The 19,553-nt window shown below is 37.8% G+C and overlaps 1 protein-coding gene across 6 annotated transcripts in view; it reads left to right on the forward strand.

Annotated features, from left to right (window-relative positions):
- PLEKHA5 (pleckstrin homology domain containing A5) overlaps positions 1 to 19,553 on the forward strand; it is a 254,613-nt gene that overhangs the window by 26,694 nt on the left and 208,366 nt on the right. Inside the window, exon 4 of one of the 6 annotated variants that reach the window (XM_030939461.1) lies at positions 23 to 57. The exons of the other annotated variants lie outside the window; for them this stretch is intronic. Coding sequence (XP_030795321.1) covers positions 23 to 29 — 7 coding nt within the window. The 3' untranslated portion in view covers positions 30 to 57. Of the gene's footprint in view, positions 1 to 22; positions 58 to 19,553 lie in introns of those variants that run through there. 6 annotated transcript variants of the gene reach the window in all.

Raw genomic sequence — 19,553 nt, forward strand, 5'->3', positions numbered from 1 at the left:
TTTTTTTTTTTTTCCTCCTTAGGGAATGACCAAGCCAGTCATTTCTTCTTCTGTGAGGCACAAGAAGAAATAATTAAAGAGGTTTTTATAGAGCAATGTGAAAAGTTGGCTTTTTACTTTAGGAAACTGATTTTATGGAGTATTTCTCAGGTGAAACCCTTGTATTATTGGTGAAATTATATACATATGAGACACTGATTTTTTTTTTCATGTTTTATTTTTAGTACGAAAGCAGGCACAGGTTCAGTATGCCACCTAGAGTAAATGTTTCCAGGATCCAAAATAACATTGATGTTAGTCCCTTTACTGTGATCACCTTATTCTGCTGCTGCTTCTACTTGTCACATCTAAGACTGTTTCTTAAAACAGAGCTCCCCAGCAGTAATTTTTCATTGTATAGCCTCATCGTGCATGTATTTGGTATGAACTCTGATAAGAGATTATGATGTTGACATCATAAGAATTTCCCCCTTTTACAGAACATGAAAAAATGCATACATTTAGGTTAGGCATTGACTATATATTGGGAATGTAGTTTTAAAAACTGTACAGGTCCGGCACGGTGGCTCATGCCTGTAATCTCAGCATTTTGGGAGGCCAAGGCTGGTGGATCACTTGAGATCAGGAGTTAGAGACCAACCTGGCCAACATGGTGAAAACTCATCTCTACTAACAAAAAAATCCGCCCCCCCCCCCAAAAAAAGATAGCTGGGTGTGGTGGCACTCCTGTAATCCTAGCTACTCGGGAGCCCAGGGCAGGAGAATCACTTGAACCCAGGAGCCAGAGGTTGCAGTGACCTGAGATTGAGCCGCTGCACTTAGCCTGGGTGACAGAGTGAGAATTGGTCTCTGTGTATGTATATATTTGTATATACATACACACACACACACACACACACACAGAGCTGGCCCTTACCCTTGTGTATATTACAGTGTAAATACAAAACCCTCATGCTGAGTTTAAAATTACAAAGAAAAAGTTTTAAAAATTCAAATAAATTTCCTTTTTGGTTTAGTGGGAAAAGATGAAATTAAATGAATACTCTATGTCAGATAATCTGCCAGGCACTGGGAATATGAAGAGGAAATAAGCAGTCTACAAATTCTTAGAACTTCATGATTGATTTTGTTGATAGTCATTATTTAGTAATGCAGCAAAATTCATCTAATATCTAGTATTTTCTAGGTGTGGTGGTAGATGGTAGAGATAACATACCGCAAGCTAATAAATGTTTTGGTTTTTTTTTTTTTTAGATTTTGAGAAAAGTTATTTAAATTAGAAACTATTTTTACTGATTTTAAATTATTGTCCACTTGTTTTGTGTATTATCTTCCGTTTATGGAACACTTAACTATGTTCCAGGCACTCTGCTGGGTCTTTTATATGCATATGTCATTTATTGCATACACCATACCAACCTACCCGTCAGTTATTGAGCATTTATGTACCTGTCACTGTGCAACCATTTAATCTTACAAATGAGGACCCTAAACCTTACAGGGCTGGCAGAGCTGGGATTCAAGCTTGAATCAGGTAGGTTGGCATCCTACCCAAAAAGGTTTTTTAGCAATTGTGCTTTATGTATAACATAAACAATAGGTCATCAGATTATTAAAAATTCACCAGATAGTAAAAGAGGCCATGGAAGATTTAAGTGATGCCTAACTCTGAAATAATTAGTCATCATTTTATGTAACATATGTGGTATCTGTTATGGCAGCTTTTTAAAAAACCTCTACTCATGTCAACGAATACGGCTATTGCCATAAACTTGGTTCAAGTTTATAATCAAGTTTTAAAAATTTATTTATAAACTTAGATTTAAACTTAGTGTATGTCCTACAATCAAGTGTCGTGTGTAAAGGTGGCTGTATTATGCTGGTAGCATTGAAAATTGGTAGCTTGAAGAATGTCTGCTTTCAGTACACTTCTTGGATGTCCTCTTCTTGATTTTTTTTTTTTTTTTCCTTCAGGTTCCATAGTCACACTTCCACTGACTATGGTTTTCCATTTAAAAGAACAAAAAAGAACTAGTAGCTAAAATTTGCTATAAAAGACATTTCACCTGGTTTAGTATTGCCTCACCGCCATCTGACTGTATCCCTGCCTTCCTGATTTCTGTGGCTATAGTAGAAATCTTGTGTAGTTTTTGAAGGGTAGAGAACAGATCTGTTTGTAGTTACGATCCAGTGGCATAAGCTGACCTCAGGATATACCAGCTTGCTTTATTAGTGACTTAATTTTCTTACTGTAGTAAATTGGGTGTGATTTTAACTTGTTCATTCTTTGTATATGTATACTTTAAGTATACATATTTTGTATATATACATTTTAACGTGTAAGTGATCAGACATCTCTGTCATCATCTCTGAATTAAAATTAAAATTGTTTAACTCCTGAATAATTCAACTAATGTTATGCAGCTTGGAACATAAGACCAGACACATTACTGAATCTAACATTTCAAATATTTTCTAATGTGCTTTGAACTTTTGCTGGGGACAAATGGAAATTCTCTGCCTCTGTCATAAAAAAAGAGTTTGTTATTGTTTGGTAAGACAGATTAAAACACAGCTGGGAATGAAGTAGTTAGCCCAGTCTCAAAGACATTAGCCTCCCTCTGTTTGTTTCCTCCCGTTTGTATTCCTAGAAGCAAACAGCTGTGCATTCCATTTTATTCTTTATTCCTTTACTTAAAATCTGGATCCCAAAAGAAGTAAATTGGGCATTTAGGCTTAGAAAAGTTGCCTTATCTTTAATTTTTATTGCCCTTTTCAATTGAAACAATGATGTATTCATAATCTTAAATATTTTTAAAAATAGTTACCCACAATCTCACCATCATTTTCATATAGTTTACCCATAATATAGATACCATTCAGTAGTCTGCTTTTCTCAGTAGATGACTGCTGTAGCATTTTCTTACACATCTATAGACTAATAATTTTAACCTCTGCTATTCTGTTATTCTGTTTATTCTGTCACTAAACGTTTCATTTAAAATTGTGTACAGTTCACTTAGTTCCAAAATAATATTACTTTCAGTGATGAACAACATACATTTTAAACTTTAAAATGTCTTTTCTAGACTGATTAAATGTTTAAATTCTCTTAAAGCTATTTATGCTATACAAATTAGCATAGGTCTGCAGGTTTCAGTTCAAAGAATGTCAGGTATAGGTAAGTAAAAACTTTAATTTGAACAACTGAAATAAATACTCAAAGTATTTGAAGCCCTTCTTAAAGATAGGCAAGGCCTTTAGGAATGCATCAGTGAATTCATTTTTTATGTATATACAGGAATGCGTGGTCATACGTATAATTGGCAATAGTAAGCTGTTGGTTATAGTAGGCTGGTGTGGGTCCTTCATATGACAATTTGCGGATGGTGGAATTAAGACGATCTTGTGGTAGAGCATAGTTGGCTTCTGTGATTTATTTGTTGATTGGACCCCCATATAGCTCTCATTTTAGTTAGCATCTTATTATTTATCTGTCATCCATGGACTTATTTTTACACCGTTAAATCTATAGTATGTATTAAGTAAATAACTTTGTGTTTTAGTTTTTTCTTTTATTTCTCTTAAAATTATTTATTATGACATGTATTCATAGAATTCTAGTGTTCTTATTTTTAAGATAAAGTTCATGTTATTGAACACTGACAGTCATCTCATCCCATTCCTATCATTTTCTTCATCATCATCATCATCTGTCTTATAGTATGAAATTATACCTTGGGTCATAAATTACTCCTTTCATTCTTTTTAAACCAAAAACTTTTTAACCTTAAGTTGTTATATTGCAACCAAATGGGACATAATAACAATATACTCCATGAAAAAATATATGTTTTTTCTGAATATAAAGAAATATATGCTTCTATTGGGAAGTATAGAATATCACACCAAAAAATATTAATACCTGTACTCTGCCACTGTATATGTAACTACCGACATGTATTCTTTCAGTTTCCTTCCTATACATTTATATAATAAGAGAATTGGGATTATAGTACACACATTCATAACTTGATTCACTTAATGTATCTTGAGTATTTCCTATTAAGTATTGATGTACATCTTTTTAGTGATTATTAGAAAAACTGTATATTTCAATGGTAATTCCCCTGCCTTTGCAGCCTTCTTTGGTCAAGTACTGATGAAACTTTTTTTTTTTTTTGAGACAGAGTCTCGCTCTGTCGCCCAGGCTGGAGTGCAGTGGCCGGATCTCAGCTCACTGCAAGCTCCGCCTCCCGGGTTCACGCCATTCTCCTGCCTCAGCCTCCCGAGTAGCTGGGACTACAGGCGCCCGCCAGGTCACCCGGCTAGTTTTTTGTATTTTTAGTAGAGACGGGGTTTCACCATGTTAGCCAGGATGGTCTTGATCTCCTGACCTCGTGATCCGCCCGTCTCGGCCTCCCAAAGTGCTGGGATTACAGGCTTGAGCCACCGCGCCCGGCCGAAACTTTTTTATGTAATAATAAACAGTGCTGTGTCAATGTGTGAGTTTTAGATTTTTGACATTTTAATATTAAATTTTAATTTGTAAGGGTGTAGAGGCTTACAATCTCAATATTGTCCTAAGAATTTTTGTTACTCAAGGATTTTATGGATAAATATGGAAATAGAATCAATAATAACAGTAATAGGAAAAGCTTACATTTATAAAACAAAAGAGTAAGGTTTTGTTTTCATTTAAATCAAAGGATTTATTATAGAAACACTAGTCTTTTAGTCTTTTGTTGAAATGTCCAACACTGTTTTGTTTTGTAAATCAGTTTTGAGTTTTTAGAAGTTCATGTCCCTTTTTAGTAGAGCTATATTAATATTTTAAGTTAGAAATATTCAGATCATTCTCCGAATAAAGGGATTAGGACAATTCTCTGAAGAAAGGGAGTAGGAAAACTTTATGTATTTTTGTTTTTTTTCCTGCTCTTTACTTCCATTATTTTAAAGGAAGAGAAAATGAAATGTGCCAATTGCCCTCACTTGTGCTCCCAAGTGCTTGTTCTCCCTCCCCGCACCCCTCCCCCCGCCCGCTTATTTGAATTAATCATTGGTTCTTCGCTGGAAAAACACTTTCGTGAATGTCATAAAACTTCCATCTGAATTGGACAAAATACATTCTCCAAAAATATTAATACCTAATTTATAAGAAAACCCTTTATGTATTAAGAACTAACAGATTTACCAGTTAGCTGCTTATTAAACCGCACAATCAACATCCCTCTCCCACTCTATCTCCGTGTCTCCACCCCCCTCATTTTTGTGGGCATCCCCGCAGAATTCCATCATAATTTACAGCTTCTCAGGTGATCCCAGTGTGCAGCCAACCAAGGGTGCGAACCACCGTTTTAAACTGATTTTTTTTTTTTTTTTTGAGACGGAGTCTCGCTCTGTCGCCCAGGCTGGGGTGCAGTGGCCGGATCTCAGCTCACTGCAAGCTCCACCTCCCGGGTTCACGCCATTCTCCTGCCTCAGCCTCCCGAGTAGCTGGGACTACAGGCGCCCGTCACCTCGCCCGGCTAGTTTTTTGTATTTTTTAGTAGAGACGGGGTTTCACCGTGTTAGCCAGGATGGTCTCGATCTCCTGACCTCGTGATCCACCCGTCTCGGCCTCCCAAAGTGCTGGGATTACAGGCTTGAGCCACCGCGCCTGGCTAAACTGATTTAATGATAAAATTTTGTTCAAAGTAAAAACCAAATGTCTATAGATTAAAAATAGGACTTTCACTTTCTAAAGTGTGTTGGCCGTTCTTGCTCTCTAGGATTAGCAGAGATTGAGATACTGATAGATTGAGAAGATACCAGAAAAACCATTTCTAGGAGCAAAAACTTTTTGGTGTTGAAAGAAGATTTACTATAACATACGTGTTCTGGGAAATTAACCAAGATTAAGTATATGGATGCCAACTTCAAAACAGAACTGAGAATGTTCTTTCCTTCAGGGGAAAGAAGTATAATCTTGATTATATTCAAATTAGATGTTTCTTTTTAAAGCGGGCATCTGCAGTAAATGTAATTTGATATGAAATATCTAAATTCTATTGGTGACGAATCGGAAGTACCGCTAATACAAGTGTGGCTTGTTGCATGCATCCATAATGGAAGGAAATGCTAAATTTTAGTTAGAGAATAGTCAAGATAAAGGAAAATTTATTTTCTGCCCAACTTAGTGTGTTTTCTGAATTCATCTCTAGACCCCTTTGATTCCTCTGGATTCTATGGAATACTAGGTTTGCATATGTTAGGGTCTGTCTTCATCTAAAAATTATTTATTTCAGTGGATAGTAGAGATAACACTGAAATAAATGTGCCTTCCCCCAATGAAATATACATGTAAACATAGGAGGCAGGCAAAGATTGTCATATGTATTAAATTATTAAGAACTTTTAGGGTTCAATCAAGCTGTTTTGCACATCGACAAATATTTATTGGGTGTTTTTTATGCTAGGTACTGATCTGGCTAATTTTACATACATTATCTAATTTTAGATATTCTCTATTTTATGGGTAGCATTTACTTGATACCCTTTAAAAAAGACATGTGAAATGGTTGCCAAATTAAAGCACAATGAAAATAAGATATAAATGAAATTGGAAGTAAGTTAGCTTTAAAAAAAAAAAAAAAAGGACAGAGAGCCTGTTGTCTGCTACCAGGACAGGCCATCTTTCTTTTTAATGAACTTCAGCAACTTTACTGAACAAAGATAACCTAATGAACATTAAATTGGTATCAAACAAGTCATTCAATCTCCCTGCCTCTCGGTTTCCTCATAGACTGTGGCAGCTAAGTGCCCTGCCTACCTAAGAGCGTTGTCAGGACTAATGAGACCATGAAAGTAAAGTGGTATCATTATGGGCAGTGATGGTGGTGGTAGAAAGTAACTCACAATATTTAAAGTGTGTGAGGTGTGGCTAACACAACTAAATCTAAGACAGAATTTTACAGTAGGCTAGGACTCTAGACTCATCTAGTGTCTTCATTTTATGCAGAGAAAAAAAACTAATTTTTTTTAGTGCCTTTTAAGTATCAAGAAACATTGCTGGCTAGGGCCGGGCGCGGTGGCTCAAGCCTGTAATCCCAGCACTTTGGGAGGCCGAGACGGGCGGATCACGAGGTCAGGAGATCGAAACCATCCTGGCTAAAACGGTGAAACCCCGTCTCTACTAAAAAATATGAAAAACTAGCCGGGCGAGGAGGCTGAGGCAGGAGAATGGCGTGAACCCGGGAGGCGGAGCTTGCAGTGAGCCGAGATCGCGCCACTGCACTTCAGTCTGGGCGACAGACTCCGCCTCAAAAAAAAAAAAAAGAAAGAAACATTGCTGGCTCTTTTTATATATTGTCTCCTTTAATCCTTAAAATAATTTGACAAAGATAGGTATCGTAAATTCTCCCTTCCCCCTTTTAAGCAGATGAGAAACTTAAGACACATAAAAGTGTAGCCAGTTCAACATCATGACTAGTTAACCAGGATCCAGAATTTGAATTCACTTTCATTTGATCTTTTCTGCCATACTGTGGAGGCCTTGAGAGTCTGTTTTGTCTGAGATGAAGGTTATGTACCTTCAAATGTTATCCCTGCTGTCCATCACTGATAAACTTCAGTGTCCTGGAAAACTATGTTTAACTTCTTGTTTGTGATTTTATTACTAGTGTTTCAGTATGGGCTTCCTATCTATCTCCTCTTTTCCTGTTCTCTTGGGAAAAATAAAATAACTCATTTGGGGCCATTATAAGTTTCTAATTTCCAGATTTCACCTGAGTCCTCAGTAAACACTCAATGGCTCTTTGAATGGCCCCTAACCCCCAACCACCTCTGTAGAAATTATACAACCACATCCTTCTCTCTCAATAGAGAAAAGTTGGCTGACAAGAATGTTCTTTCACCACATTTTTCCTTCTACCAACCAAACTCAGAATTTTCTTCCATTTTTACTTCCATTCTTTGTTTGAAGGAGTAACCATTATTCTTCTCTCTCGAGAAATTCTTCCCCTTTTGCTATTGATTTCCACCCCCTGACTAAGGCACTTTAGGATGTTACTTGGGTAACACTCTTTTCACTTTATTTCTTCAAATACGAAAACTTGCTTAAGCCACCCCCTTTCTGAAAAGGCTTCTTTTAACTTGCCCTCATTCTTGATATTTTCCCCACTTCTTGCTCTCCATATTTTAATTAGTTTATTTATTTTGAGATGGAGTCTCTCTCTGTTGCCCAGAGTGGAGTGCAGTGGTGCGAACTCTGCTCACTGCAACCTCCGCCTCCCGGGTTCAAGCGATTCTCCTGCGTCAGCCTCCCGAGTAGCTGGGATTATAGGCGTGTGTCACCACGCCTGGCTAATTTTTATATTTTTTGTAGAGACGGAGTTTCACCACATTGGCCAAACTGGTCTCAAACTCCTGACCTCAAGTGATCCACTCGCCTCAGCTTCCCAAAGTGCCGGGATTACAGGCGTGAGCCACTGCTCCTGGCCTTTCCAGATTATTTTTTTTAATAGCCAGATTCATTGACATCTTTTGAATGTGGCTATTATGTTAATCTTTCTTTCTTGGCACCATTGCCCACCCTTGAAAATCCCCTTCTTTACCTGACTCAGCACTGCTCTCGGTGGAATCTCTCTATGCTTCTCTGAGGACAACTCATTCTTGTTCCTTGGCTCATCTTCTACCTTAAATGCTGGTGGCCTTGCTTGTTTATATCCCTGAGGTGTGCTCATTCTCAATATCTGTTCTCCCTGAGTGGCCTTGTTCTCTCAATATATATCATCCACAGCCACAGTTGATACCTCCTAAAGTTTTATCTCTGGCTGTCTTCTTTCCCCACCTTCAAACCCTTTTTTCCACTTCATTTTTTTGAGATGGAGTGTCGCTCTATTGTCAGGCTGGAGTGCAGTGGCGCAATCTCGGCTCACTGCAACCTCCATCTTCCAAATTCAAGCAATTCTTCTGCCTCAGCCTCCCTAGTAGCTGGGACTACAGGTGCACACCACCACGCCCAGCTAATTTTTGTAATTTTTTTAGTAGAGACAGGGTTTCACCATGTTGGCCAGGATGGTCTCAATCTCTTGACCTTGGGATCCGCCTGCCTCAGCCTCCCAAAGTGCTGGGATTACAGGGTGAGCCTGGCGCCCGGCCCCTTTTTTCCATTTCTACCTGCAGATGTCACAGACTTATCAGTTGAAGATATTCCAAAGTAAACACAGTCTTTCTCCCTGCCCTTTTGCCCTGCCTCAGCTCCTCCATTTCCCCTCTGTTTTTTTCTCCTCAAAAGCAACCAACCAACTAACCTCAACAAAGTTCACCAAACCAACCAACCTCCCCAAAATAAAACAGCAATAGCAAAAATACCCTGCTCTGTCCTTCATGAAGACTACAGTCTTTGGGACACTCACCCACTCAAATTATGTAGAAGAACTCAAGAGTTAAGAGTTTTGGAGCTGCTGAAAATTTCTTTTCTTGATGGGGTGGAGATGGCGATCCCACCAGTGGATATATTGCAGGTCTTCAAAGAAGTGCTACATGATGTTTGATTTTCTAGTTTAGTAGTCTATGTAAGAAACACACACTATCTATCTCATGATCACAGCACTATTTATGTCAAGCTTACACACATGCATCGTTGCACCTGATACATGCCTGATGCTCAGTAAACATTTGTTGTTTTATTTAGAAACCGAGGATATGAGTACCTCACCTCTTTTCTGTGTACTCTAGTTTTGTTTTGTTTTGTTTAATTTATGAATTATATTTTGGATCAAAAGAATCTTATTTCTGGATAGAAACTTTTTATGTTATAGCATCCTAGACATCATTTTACAGGTTTTTAAAGAGTGTTTATTTAATCAGTTTTAAATTGGCAGTGATGGGTTCTTGGACATTCAGAGGTAGGCAGTGATAGGCTCTTGGACATTCAGAGGTGAGGTCTGAAGTACAGAAAAGAGTTAAACTGGAAACCTGTAATACCTGTTCAACCTGTGCTTCAACCAAGACTGGGAAGTTTCTCTGTAGGATTCACTTGGGGGAACTTCCTACACTTAGTAGTTTGTACTGTCATTTATGCTCTAAAACCTCTCTATTTTGGTCATACTATTCAAATGGCCAGACCCCTTTGGGGGTACAGTTTCATCGTAGTTATACGGTGAGCAGTTTTGAAGAAGGTTCACAAAAGGGAAGGTACAGTACATCCTCACTTAATGTTGTCAGTAGGTTCTTAGAAACTTAAAACAAAAGGACATTCAGCAAGTTCTTGAACCTTGTTTTCCTCCTTGTCATTTTGTGACAAGGTAGATTTAAAAAATGATTTTATTGTACTTCATTTCATTTTATAGATGGCAACTGAGGCAAAAAGAAGGCAGTCACTGCCCAAGGTCAGACCAGCAGTAAGTGGTAGAGTTGGGATCTGGCTCCCAATCCCTGTTCTTCAGCTACATTATGCTGCCTCTCATAATGTTCTTTTTTTCAATAAACTGTGTGTGGGCTTCTAAAATAGTAACAGTTCTTTATATAAAAGGGGGAAAAAAGTCTTAAATTAGAGCAGGGTTGAAGAAAGTTCAGCTTAAACTTACACTTGACTGAATTTTATCTGACTTATTCCATGTAATATTGACCTCATCGAAACATATTGTAGTTATTTAAGTGTGTCGTGGTTCTAAATATCTTGCATCTAATGTTACCTAACAATATGGCAAAAGGTAACAGTGTTACCTCATTATCTCTGCTTTTGCCTCTTTTTATTTGAGTGTCTGTGGCTGTCTTTTCCTATAGGTTCTGTGTGCCCGTACTCATCTTTCACACGTTATTGATTATCACGCCTGTGATCTGCCACATCCCAAATCTGTCCTTTCATACCTTACCTGACTAGTGGCTGTGATCCAGGAACTTTTCTCCCTGGCACCTATGCAAAGATCAGTGGCTGCTAGCTCTAAGTTCCAGATCATGATTTGTCTACTCTCTGCAATTTACTAGTTAAGCATCAACTTTCCATGTTTGTAACTATAATAATGTAGATAATGATAAACTGAACTTTAAAGACCCTATATATTTCTCTTTTCCCCCCTTCTCTTTGAAAGTAGTACTGACCATGGCAGCATGAATTTATTTTTTCCTATGTGAATCATCTGACCTTTGATTCGTCAATCTTTGTGACTCCTGTTAATGTACAGTCCACCTTTTATTTGTTTAAATTAAGTTATCAAATTTTCCAAATTAGCCATTGGTTTTAAAACTACTAAGTATTATCTTTCTGCTACCAAAAACATAAAAAAATAAAGAAGTTACTAAGCATATATTCATCGAGACAGATGATAACTACTCCCTGTAGACTTAACACTTCATTAGCAAACTAATACTCTTCACACACCCATGCCCCACCTTTCCCACCTCATTATTTACCTGTTGTGTCTGTTAAGGATTGTTTGCCTTTTTGCAATCCATACTTTGTATAGATAAGTGATGAAAGCAATCTCCAGAGTAACTTTGGAGCAGTAATCTGATCTCAGATTGTTCTGGGAGCTAAGAAGAATAGAGCCAGAGAGCTAAAAAGAATGTCAGTTTCAAAAGGGATACTGAACATAGCCTACTTCTATGATATATAAAAGTGACATCAGATGCAATTGCTTATTTGATTTAGGAACCTATGCAGAAAGAAGCCTTGATTGTAATGTTGGCATCATACTTGCTAACAGCACTCTGCAAGTCTTCTGAGGCTTAATTTTTTTTTTTTTTTTTTTTTTTTTTTTTTGCTTCGGAAGCATGGTTGTGGACAGAGCTGGGATAATTTTGTGTGTGCGTGATTCTTAGGCTGACAGCTTTCAGGTTTTGAAATCCTATCTCTTCCCTATTGGTTTGACCTGTGTTATCCGCATTTTTTTCATCTCATTTATTTCATTAATTTTGTTCACTCTACCCAAAGATGATTATTTGGCCTCTACTTTGCACTAGGTGGTGTGTTCTTTCCTGGGCTTTCTTGTTGTGAGTGAACATAGACATGGTCGTTGTACTTATGGAGTCTTCACTTTAGTGGGACAGGTAGTCATTAAACAGCTGTCATATAAATAAACGTAAAATTACAACTATGATAAGCTTGGTGAAGGAGAAGAATGCAGTGTCATAAGATGTCTGCAGGAAGTTGACTACATTGAGATCCAGAAGATAAACAGGAATTATGTAGGCAAAAAAGGAAAGATTGGTCATTCCAAGCATATAATAGTTTGCCAAAAATCCTCTGGAGGGAGGAAGCATGGTAGGCTTGAGGAACTCAAATGTGTGTCTGCAGTGCATAGGACTGAGAAGTCTGGGCAGGTTGAGGCAAGTGGTACGGGGTCATACCCAGCAGGACCATGAAGATGACCATGTTAAAGATTTTCTTTCATGTTTATCATAAGAGCAGAAAGTTGCCAGGATCATACTTCTGTTTTGGAAAGCTCACCCTGTGAGAAGAGTGGATATAGGAAAGTCAGTTAGGTCGTTCTTACAAATATCATTTAAATCAATTTTCAGTTAGAAATTGGTGCTCAGATTTCACCATCTTTGTGCTTTGTATTTGGGTTTTGCATGGTGGAAGCTCATCTTTCCATTTGCCTTGCAAAGAACCATGAAATCTACTTGGAAGTAAGTGAAGGTAAAAGTTACCTGAGACCCCTAGCTGTCTTGCCCCCGGTCTCAGATGATCAACTGTCATTCTTCAAGAATAAGCTTAGGTGAATTGAGGTTACATGTGCCATCTTGGTTTCTGATTATTTTGGGGCTTTCTCTTCTGTTAGATATGGTGGTGGTGGTGGTAGCAGCAGCAACAGCAGAAGTGGTCATTGTAGTCATAGTAGCAGATGCACACTTATGTCAGACACCATCCTGGGTACTCTACATATATACATTCATTGATTTCTCATACAGTCTTATGATCTGTTGGAACTTATATTTCCTCTACTTAAGATGAGGATGAAACCTAGAGAGATTTATGAAATTGCAGAGTGGCCAGGCATGGTGGCTCATGCCTGTACTCCCAGCACTTTGGGAGGCCAAGGTGGGTGGATCACTTGAGGCAAGGAGTTGGAGACCAGCCTGGCTAACATGACGAAACTCCATCTTTACTAAAAATACAAAAAAGTTAGCCAGGCATGGTGGCACACACGTGTAATCCCAGCTACTCGGGAGCGTGAGCCATGAGAATCGTTTGAACCCACCCGGGAGGTAGAAGTTGCAGTGATCAGATATCGCACCACTGCACTACAGCCTGGGTGACAGAGCGAGATCCTATCTCCAAAAAAGAAAGAAAGAAAGAAATTGCAAAGCACAGGTTGAACTCAGACAGTTTACTTCTACTATAAAAGCCTGTAACCATTCCTATAAGTGGTGAAAGGTCGAAAATGGTTAGAGAGTTTAGATAGAACCCAAGGTCAGCACTGCACAATAAGTCACAGAGGCAGGATTCTAGCCCAAGACTCCTGAGCCCAGGCTGTATTTCTAGGTGAATTACAGATATCAAGAGAATAATTTACTTCAGTTACAGAAGGTCGAGTTGCAAATGTCTACAACTGACTTACTTTACAGAGTGTTAGCCCATTTTCTAGACATTACTTTGCATAACCAAGATCACATTTTATATGTAACCTTGAAATCATAATATTCCATTTTAGAGTTACACTGTAATTGGCTAAACTTCCTTTAATTTTACATAAGAAAATATTGTATGTTATGAGAGTAATTAAGAGCGTGTGGTGCTTACCCACCAGAATGGCTACAATAAAGAAGACAGAAAATACGAACTGTTAACAAGGATGTAGAGCAGCTAGAGTTCTCATACATTGCTAGTAGAAGTGGAAAATGGTACTAGCACTTTGAGATACTGTTTGGTAGTATCTCCTAAAACTGAACATGTGTATATATATATCCTATGACTCAGTAATTCCTCTCTCAAGTAAGTACCTAACAGAAATACATATTTTTATTTACCAAAAGACATGTACAAGACTGTTCATGGTAGTTATATTAATAATAGGAAAACAATTGGAAACTACCCAAATTCCTGTAAGTAGTAGATAAATTGTAGTATATTCACACAATGAAATACTTTTTAACAGTGAGAAATAAACAATCTACAACTGCATTTAACAGTATGGGTAAGTATTATCAACAGGTTTTGATGCGTATATCTTCACATCTTTTACGATATTTTTATACACTTACAGATTTCTTTAAAAAGTAAAACTGCTTCCTGACACGTGCCTGTAGTCCCAGCTACTTGCGAGGCTGAGGCAGGAGAATTGATTAAACCCAGGAGGCGGAGGTTGCAGTGAGCCGAGATCGCACCCCTGCACTCTAGCCTGGTGACAGAGCGAGACTCCATCTCAAGAAAACAAAAAAAGTAAAACTGCTGGTATCCTACTATATTATATTAGTTAGGGTAGGCCAAGTTACTGAATATAAGCCCAATATGTAATGGCAGAAACACAACAGAAGTTTATTTTTCACTCATGTAGCAGTCCAGGATAGATATTCCAGGCTGGGCCTAGATTGGAGAGCTGTTTCTATTCTGTGCAGTCTTTCAGGAACTTGGGACATTATCTCCATTAGCAATCTTCAAAATGTAACTCCAGGGCCACACTTTCTGCTCATATTGTATTGCAAAGAACATAATCACATGACCACATCGTACTATGTGACTATGTGAGGGGAGGGGTTGGGGTTGGAAATATAGTCTACCTGTGTGCTCAGGAAGAACATACTTTGGTAGGCAGTAGTCTTTGGCATGCCCATTATTTTTGCTGTTTTGTTATCTGTTTCTTTCTCACACATGTTAGTGCATTGTGACTGTCTTTTCACATCAGTGAATATAAATCTCATTACTGTTTTTAATGGCAGCAGATTATTTCATCGAACGGATGAGATGGAGTATAATTGAATGCGCTCGTGCTGGTGGCTTGTTTGTTTGGATTTTTGTTACTAACGGTGCTGCAGTGAACACCTTGATAAGAAAACTGCTTTTTTTAGGGTAAATTATTAGAAGAACAATTGATGAGTCAAAAGATTTGCCCATTTTTAAGGTTTTGATACATTTTCCAAATTGGTCTCCAGATAAATCTTCAGTATTCATTTTTGTTTGGCATGTTAGTCATTTTAAAATTTGATTTTAAATAAGGCATTTCATTTGTATTTTGGCTGTCAGTTCTTTATTGCCATAAAAGTTTTTGTTTTGACATAGTCAGATCTTTTAACTCTTCGTTTTTTGGTTTCTGCCTTCAGTGTCATATTTGGATTTACCCTTAGATTATAGAATAGCTATTTTCCTTCTCACTGTTTTTATTTTTTATATTTAGATTTCTAGCCCCTCTGGAAATAATTTCGCATATAGAATCCAACTTTATTTTTTGCTAAATGGTTAGTTGTCCCAGTAGCATTAGTTTTTAAAATACATATATACACCCACCCACACACACATATGTACACACACACATACATATAGATACACACAGAGAGAATTGTATGAACATACGTGAAATGATTCAGAACTGTTTTAATCCTTAAAATTAGTGATTACAGTACAATAAGGTAGAAAGTAACAGTTACTGGGTCATTTGAAGCAGAGAATCTAATTTGCATGAGGGTCTGTTTGGCTGCTAATTTCATGTACTCTTTGTGCAGTCTCACACTGAGAAGAGTATACCTGCCAGTGTGAGTGATGCTGGCTAAAGCTAAAACAGATTATTTTAATGGAAATTGAGATCATGACAACTTCAAGGATTGTGTTTTTCTGATGTGTTGTATATCATTTTAATTTATTTAACATGTGTGACTTTTAAACTATTGAAAATAACCAAAGTCCTTAATCCTGGCTAGACATTTTATTAACAGAAATCTCTCCTCCAGTTTCTGTAACATGCATTGAGCAAGTCTGTGTATGTGTAGCAATTGTAAGGACTATGAAAGAAAAAGGAGCAAACGTCTTTTGCTTGCTTGCTATGCTTTGCTTCATCAGCAGCCATGCTCAGGTTTGGTGACAACAGAAAGAAAAACAAAACTTGGGTGCTGAACTGGTACCCAAGGATCCCATGGAACCCCCTTCTGTCCTCCCAGGCTTACAGTGTGTATTTGTTAAAGTTCCTTTGGTCACAAAGAAACTAAGCCCTAACTTCATCAAAGTAAGCCATTTATTAAATCAGTTATTGGAAGGATTCTTGGAGAGTTTGCAGTCTTTAAGGAATTGCTGCTCAGCTAAATTTTAGGGTAGGGCAGAGATCTGTGGCCTTGAGCAGTGAGAGCTTCTGTACTCTCTAGAGTGCTGCTGTTACAAGACAGCTCTGACCATTTCTTCAGTCACATTCCAATTCCCAAGAGAGATCATCTGATTTGCTTCATGTATAGGAGGATAGCGCCATATTTAGTAAATTGAATCATATTAATTTGCTAGTTTTGGACTGTTTTTGACCCCACAAAAACATCAATTTCTCATGCTTCAACCTAATAGCATAGGCATAGTTTGTTGGGACTCTGATATGAGTCATGCAATGAGTTAAGAGAATTGCGAGATGGTAAACCTCCCCAGTTCATGTCTAGTACATGTTTCTTTGATCTTCTCGACTCTACAGATCTGTTTTCTCATATGCCTTTACATTTTGCTACACCCACCCCCCAGAAACCCCCAACCCTGGATCAAACTCCCTATCCAGGGAAGCTAAATGCTGCTGGGGAAAGTGACACACCACTTGATATTTCCCTCTTCTACTTGTCATTGGATGGCTGGAGGTTTTCGTGGTTCCCTCAGCCTTCCATAAGGCACCCCTGGTAGTATGTGAATCAGTCTAGTTTCTGTCGGTTGATAATTCCATATTTAATCACAGGCTGTATTACTGTTCTAGTCTGAAAGTATGACATATATATATTGGTTAGTGGAGAGACTAAAACTACTTCATACTGGTTGAGAGCTTCTGTTCGTTCCTATCCCCATCCTGTCCCCAGAAGGAGTTCTTGATTACTTTCAAAACATAGATTTCAAGTCATAAAGCCATGGATTTTAAATAGAGATAAACTTCAGCTTGTTTTAAGATCTAAGCTATTCTTAGATGATCAGAAGGAACCACCTTCTGGCTGCCATTTTGCTGTATTTCTTTTGAGGTTTTCTCTTTGGTGGACTTTACAGTTTTTGAGATTCTATTGAAATTCTGTATTTGGATTCAGTTGGTGGAATACATATAATAGACTATAAATATGCTATAAATAGGCTATTCTAATACAAACTAAAGCTTCAGAGTTTGTATAACAAAAGTGAATTATATATTATTTATGCTACAGATGAAACAAATCATTCGTGGCCAGTATATTTGTGGAAACCACAACACCCCAAGTTGAAGGCAGTTTATTGCAGTGATTTTAAACAAACAAACAAACAAAAACCAACTCTAGCAGTTACTTGGGAGTAGGAGAAATAAATTTGATACGATTAATAGTATTTTTGCCTGTGTTTGAATATTAAATTAAAATTCTGCACCTTCCCATGCATTCCCCCCTCCCATATATACACTTGCAACACATGTATACATTCTGATTTTCGTAATACTTTACTACAGATAATAACAGTAATAAGAAAGGGCCCTTCAGGCCGGGCATGGTGACTCACGCCTGTAATCCCAGCACTTTGGGAGGCTGAGGCAGGCAGATCACCTGAGGTCGGGAGTTCGAGACCAGCCTGACCAACACGGAGAAACTCCGTCTCTACTGAAAATACAAAATTAGCCAGGTGTGATGGTGTAGGCCTGTAATCCCAGCTACTCAGGAGGCTGAAGCAAGAGAATTGCTTGAACCTGGGAGGCAGAGGTTGTGGTGAGCCGAGATCGTGCCATTGCACTCCAGCCTGGGTGACAAGAGTGAAACTCTGTCTCAAAAAAAAGAAAGGGCTCTTCAAATGAGTGTAGTAGTAATGGGTAATACTGAATTATAAGATTCCTTCTAAGAATGTGTTATAGTGGAAACACAGTAAAAGGTAAATGAATAATGGTGAAATAATGAGTCAGTATGCTAGAGGTAACTGGGTGAAGTGAAAAGAACTGGGCATTGGAATCAGCCAGGCTTAGCTTTGAATTCCAGCCCTCTTGGAGTTTCTGTCTCTTTTTCTGTAAAGTGAGCTTAATCAGCTGCCATACAGAATTAGTGATACTCTTTAAGCTACTGGCACATGATGGATATTCAAATAATTTCTCAAAGAAAACAAATTACTGATTTATTTTATTCTGTTTGTAGTCCTAGAAAACAAGTGGCATATTTTCCTTATTTTTACCCTTAAAGAAAAATGGAAAAATCAGCAGTTGGCTTAGCAGCTTTACTAATATTACAGTTAGTGTAGACCCAGGTAGCTAACTTAAGGAATAATGTTGAATTTTAATCCTTGAATTTAAGTAAAGGTCTGTTAATTGCTATTTAAAGGTTATCAAGTTAAAAAAAAAAAAAAGTTGTAAACTAAAGCCAACACAGATAAATTAAGTTAGTGTTGCTTGCCTAGGTGGCTTCTGCTGACAGTGAAAGGAGTCTGAGCCCTTTCTCCCTGCCTAGTACTGGCAGAGCCTCCAGCATCTTCTGCTCTTCATTTCTAGGACAGTGCTAAGTTGGCTCTGCCCACCAGTGGTAGGCTTGTTTCTAACATTGCCTCCTGACACACTGATTGAAAGATCCACCAGTGATTTAATACCATCTTGTCTATGAGAACAAGCGGCCATATTAAATGCACACATTGAATCTAAAATGAGCCAAATTTCATACACATTTAAAATGTTAAACAAAATACATATATTCAGGAAGTATGTGATTGGAAGAACCCATACAAGTCTTTTTAGACCTGGTATGTGTTGATTCAATTAAGGTCTTCCTAAACCTTGTCTTCCTTCTTTATCCTGCAAACCATCAGTGGCTTCTGGGAAATGGCTTGGGTCAAAACCAGGTCAAGATTTAATTGGGCCACAGTCTCTTAGACTTGGATTGAGCATCTTTCTGGGCCATTACCGATAACCTGCAGTTCTTTCTCATCTACTTTGTGTAACTTTTCTCCAATGTTTTTTTGTAAACTGTTTCTATCATTTTCTTCTCATTCCCAACTAAATGGTATGCGCTAGGAAATGAATGTTAATCACTATCTGTAGAGAAAAGGCAATATATAAGAGAAACAAATTTGTATTTAGTCAGTACTTAATATCTGTTGTTAATTATGTGTAGTCTAACTGTCCTAGAGCTGCCTGGTAACCTCTAGCCCTGAGTTAACCATTTTTAGGAATCAGCCTACATATAAACCAGGAAATAAGGTATTAAACCAGATCGGGTAGAAACCCCAATCCCAGTATCAGGAAATGCTTCTCTTACCTATTCTCATTCGTTGGTAAAATCAAAATGTCTGGCCTTTGCTGTATGACTAAAAATATGTGGATGACTTATATGGAATGTTTTTTCTTTGAGTTAAAAAACCTTGTACAGTAACTATACTTGAGTATTGACATTTCTGCAGATATTTTGTATATAAATAATAAGAATTGAAAGTATAGGAATGGGTGAGGTGAAAACTTTTAATT

This window comes from Rhinopithecus roxellana, chromosome 10, assembly GCF_007565055.1.
Source record: "Rhinopithecus roxellana isolate Shanxi Qingling chromosome 10, ASM756505v1, whole genome shotgun sequence".
Taxonomy (NCBI): Eukaryota; Metazoa; Chordata; class Mammalia; order Primates; family Cercopithecidae; genus Rhinopithecus; species Rhinopithecus roxellana.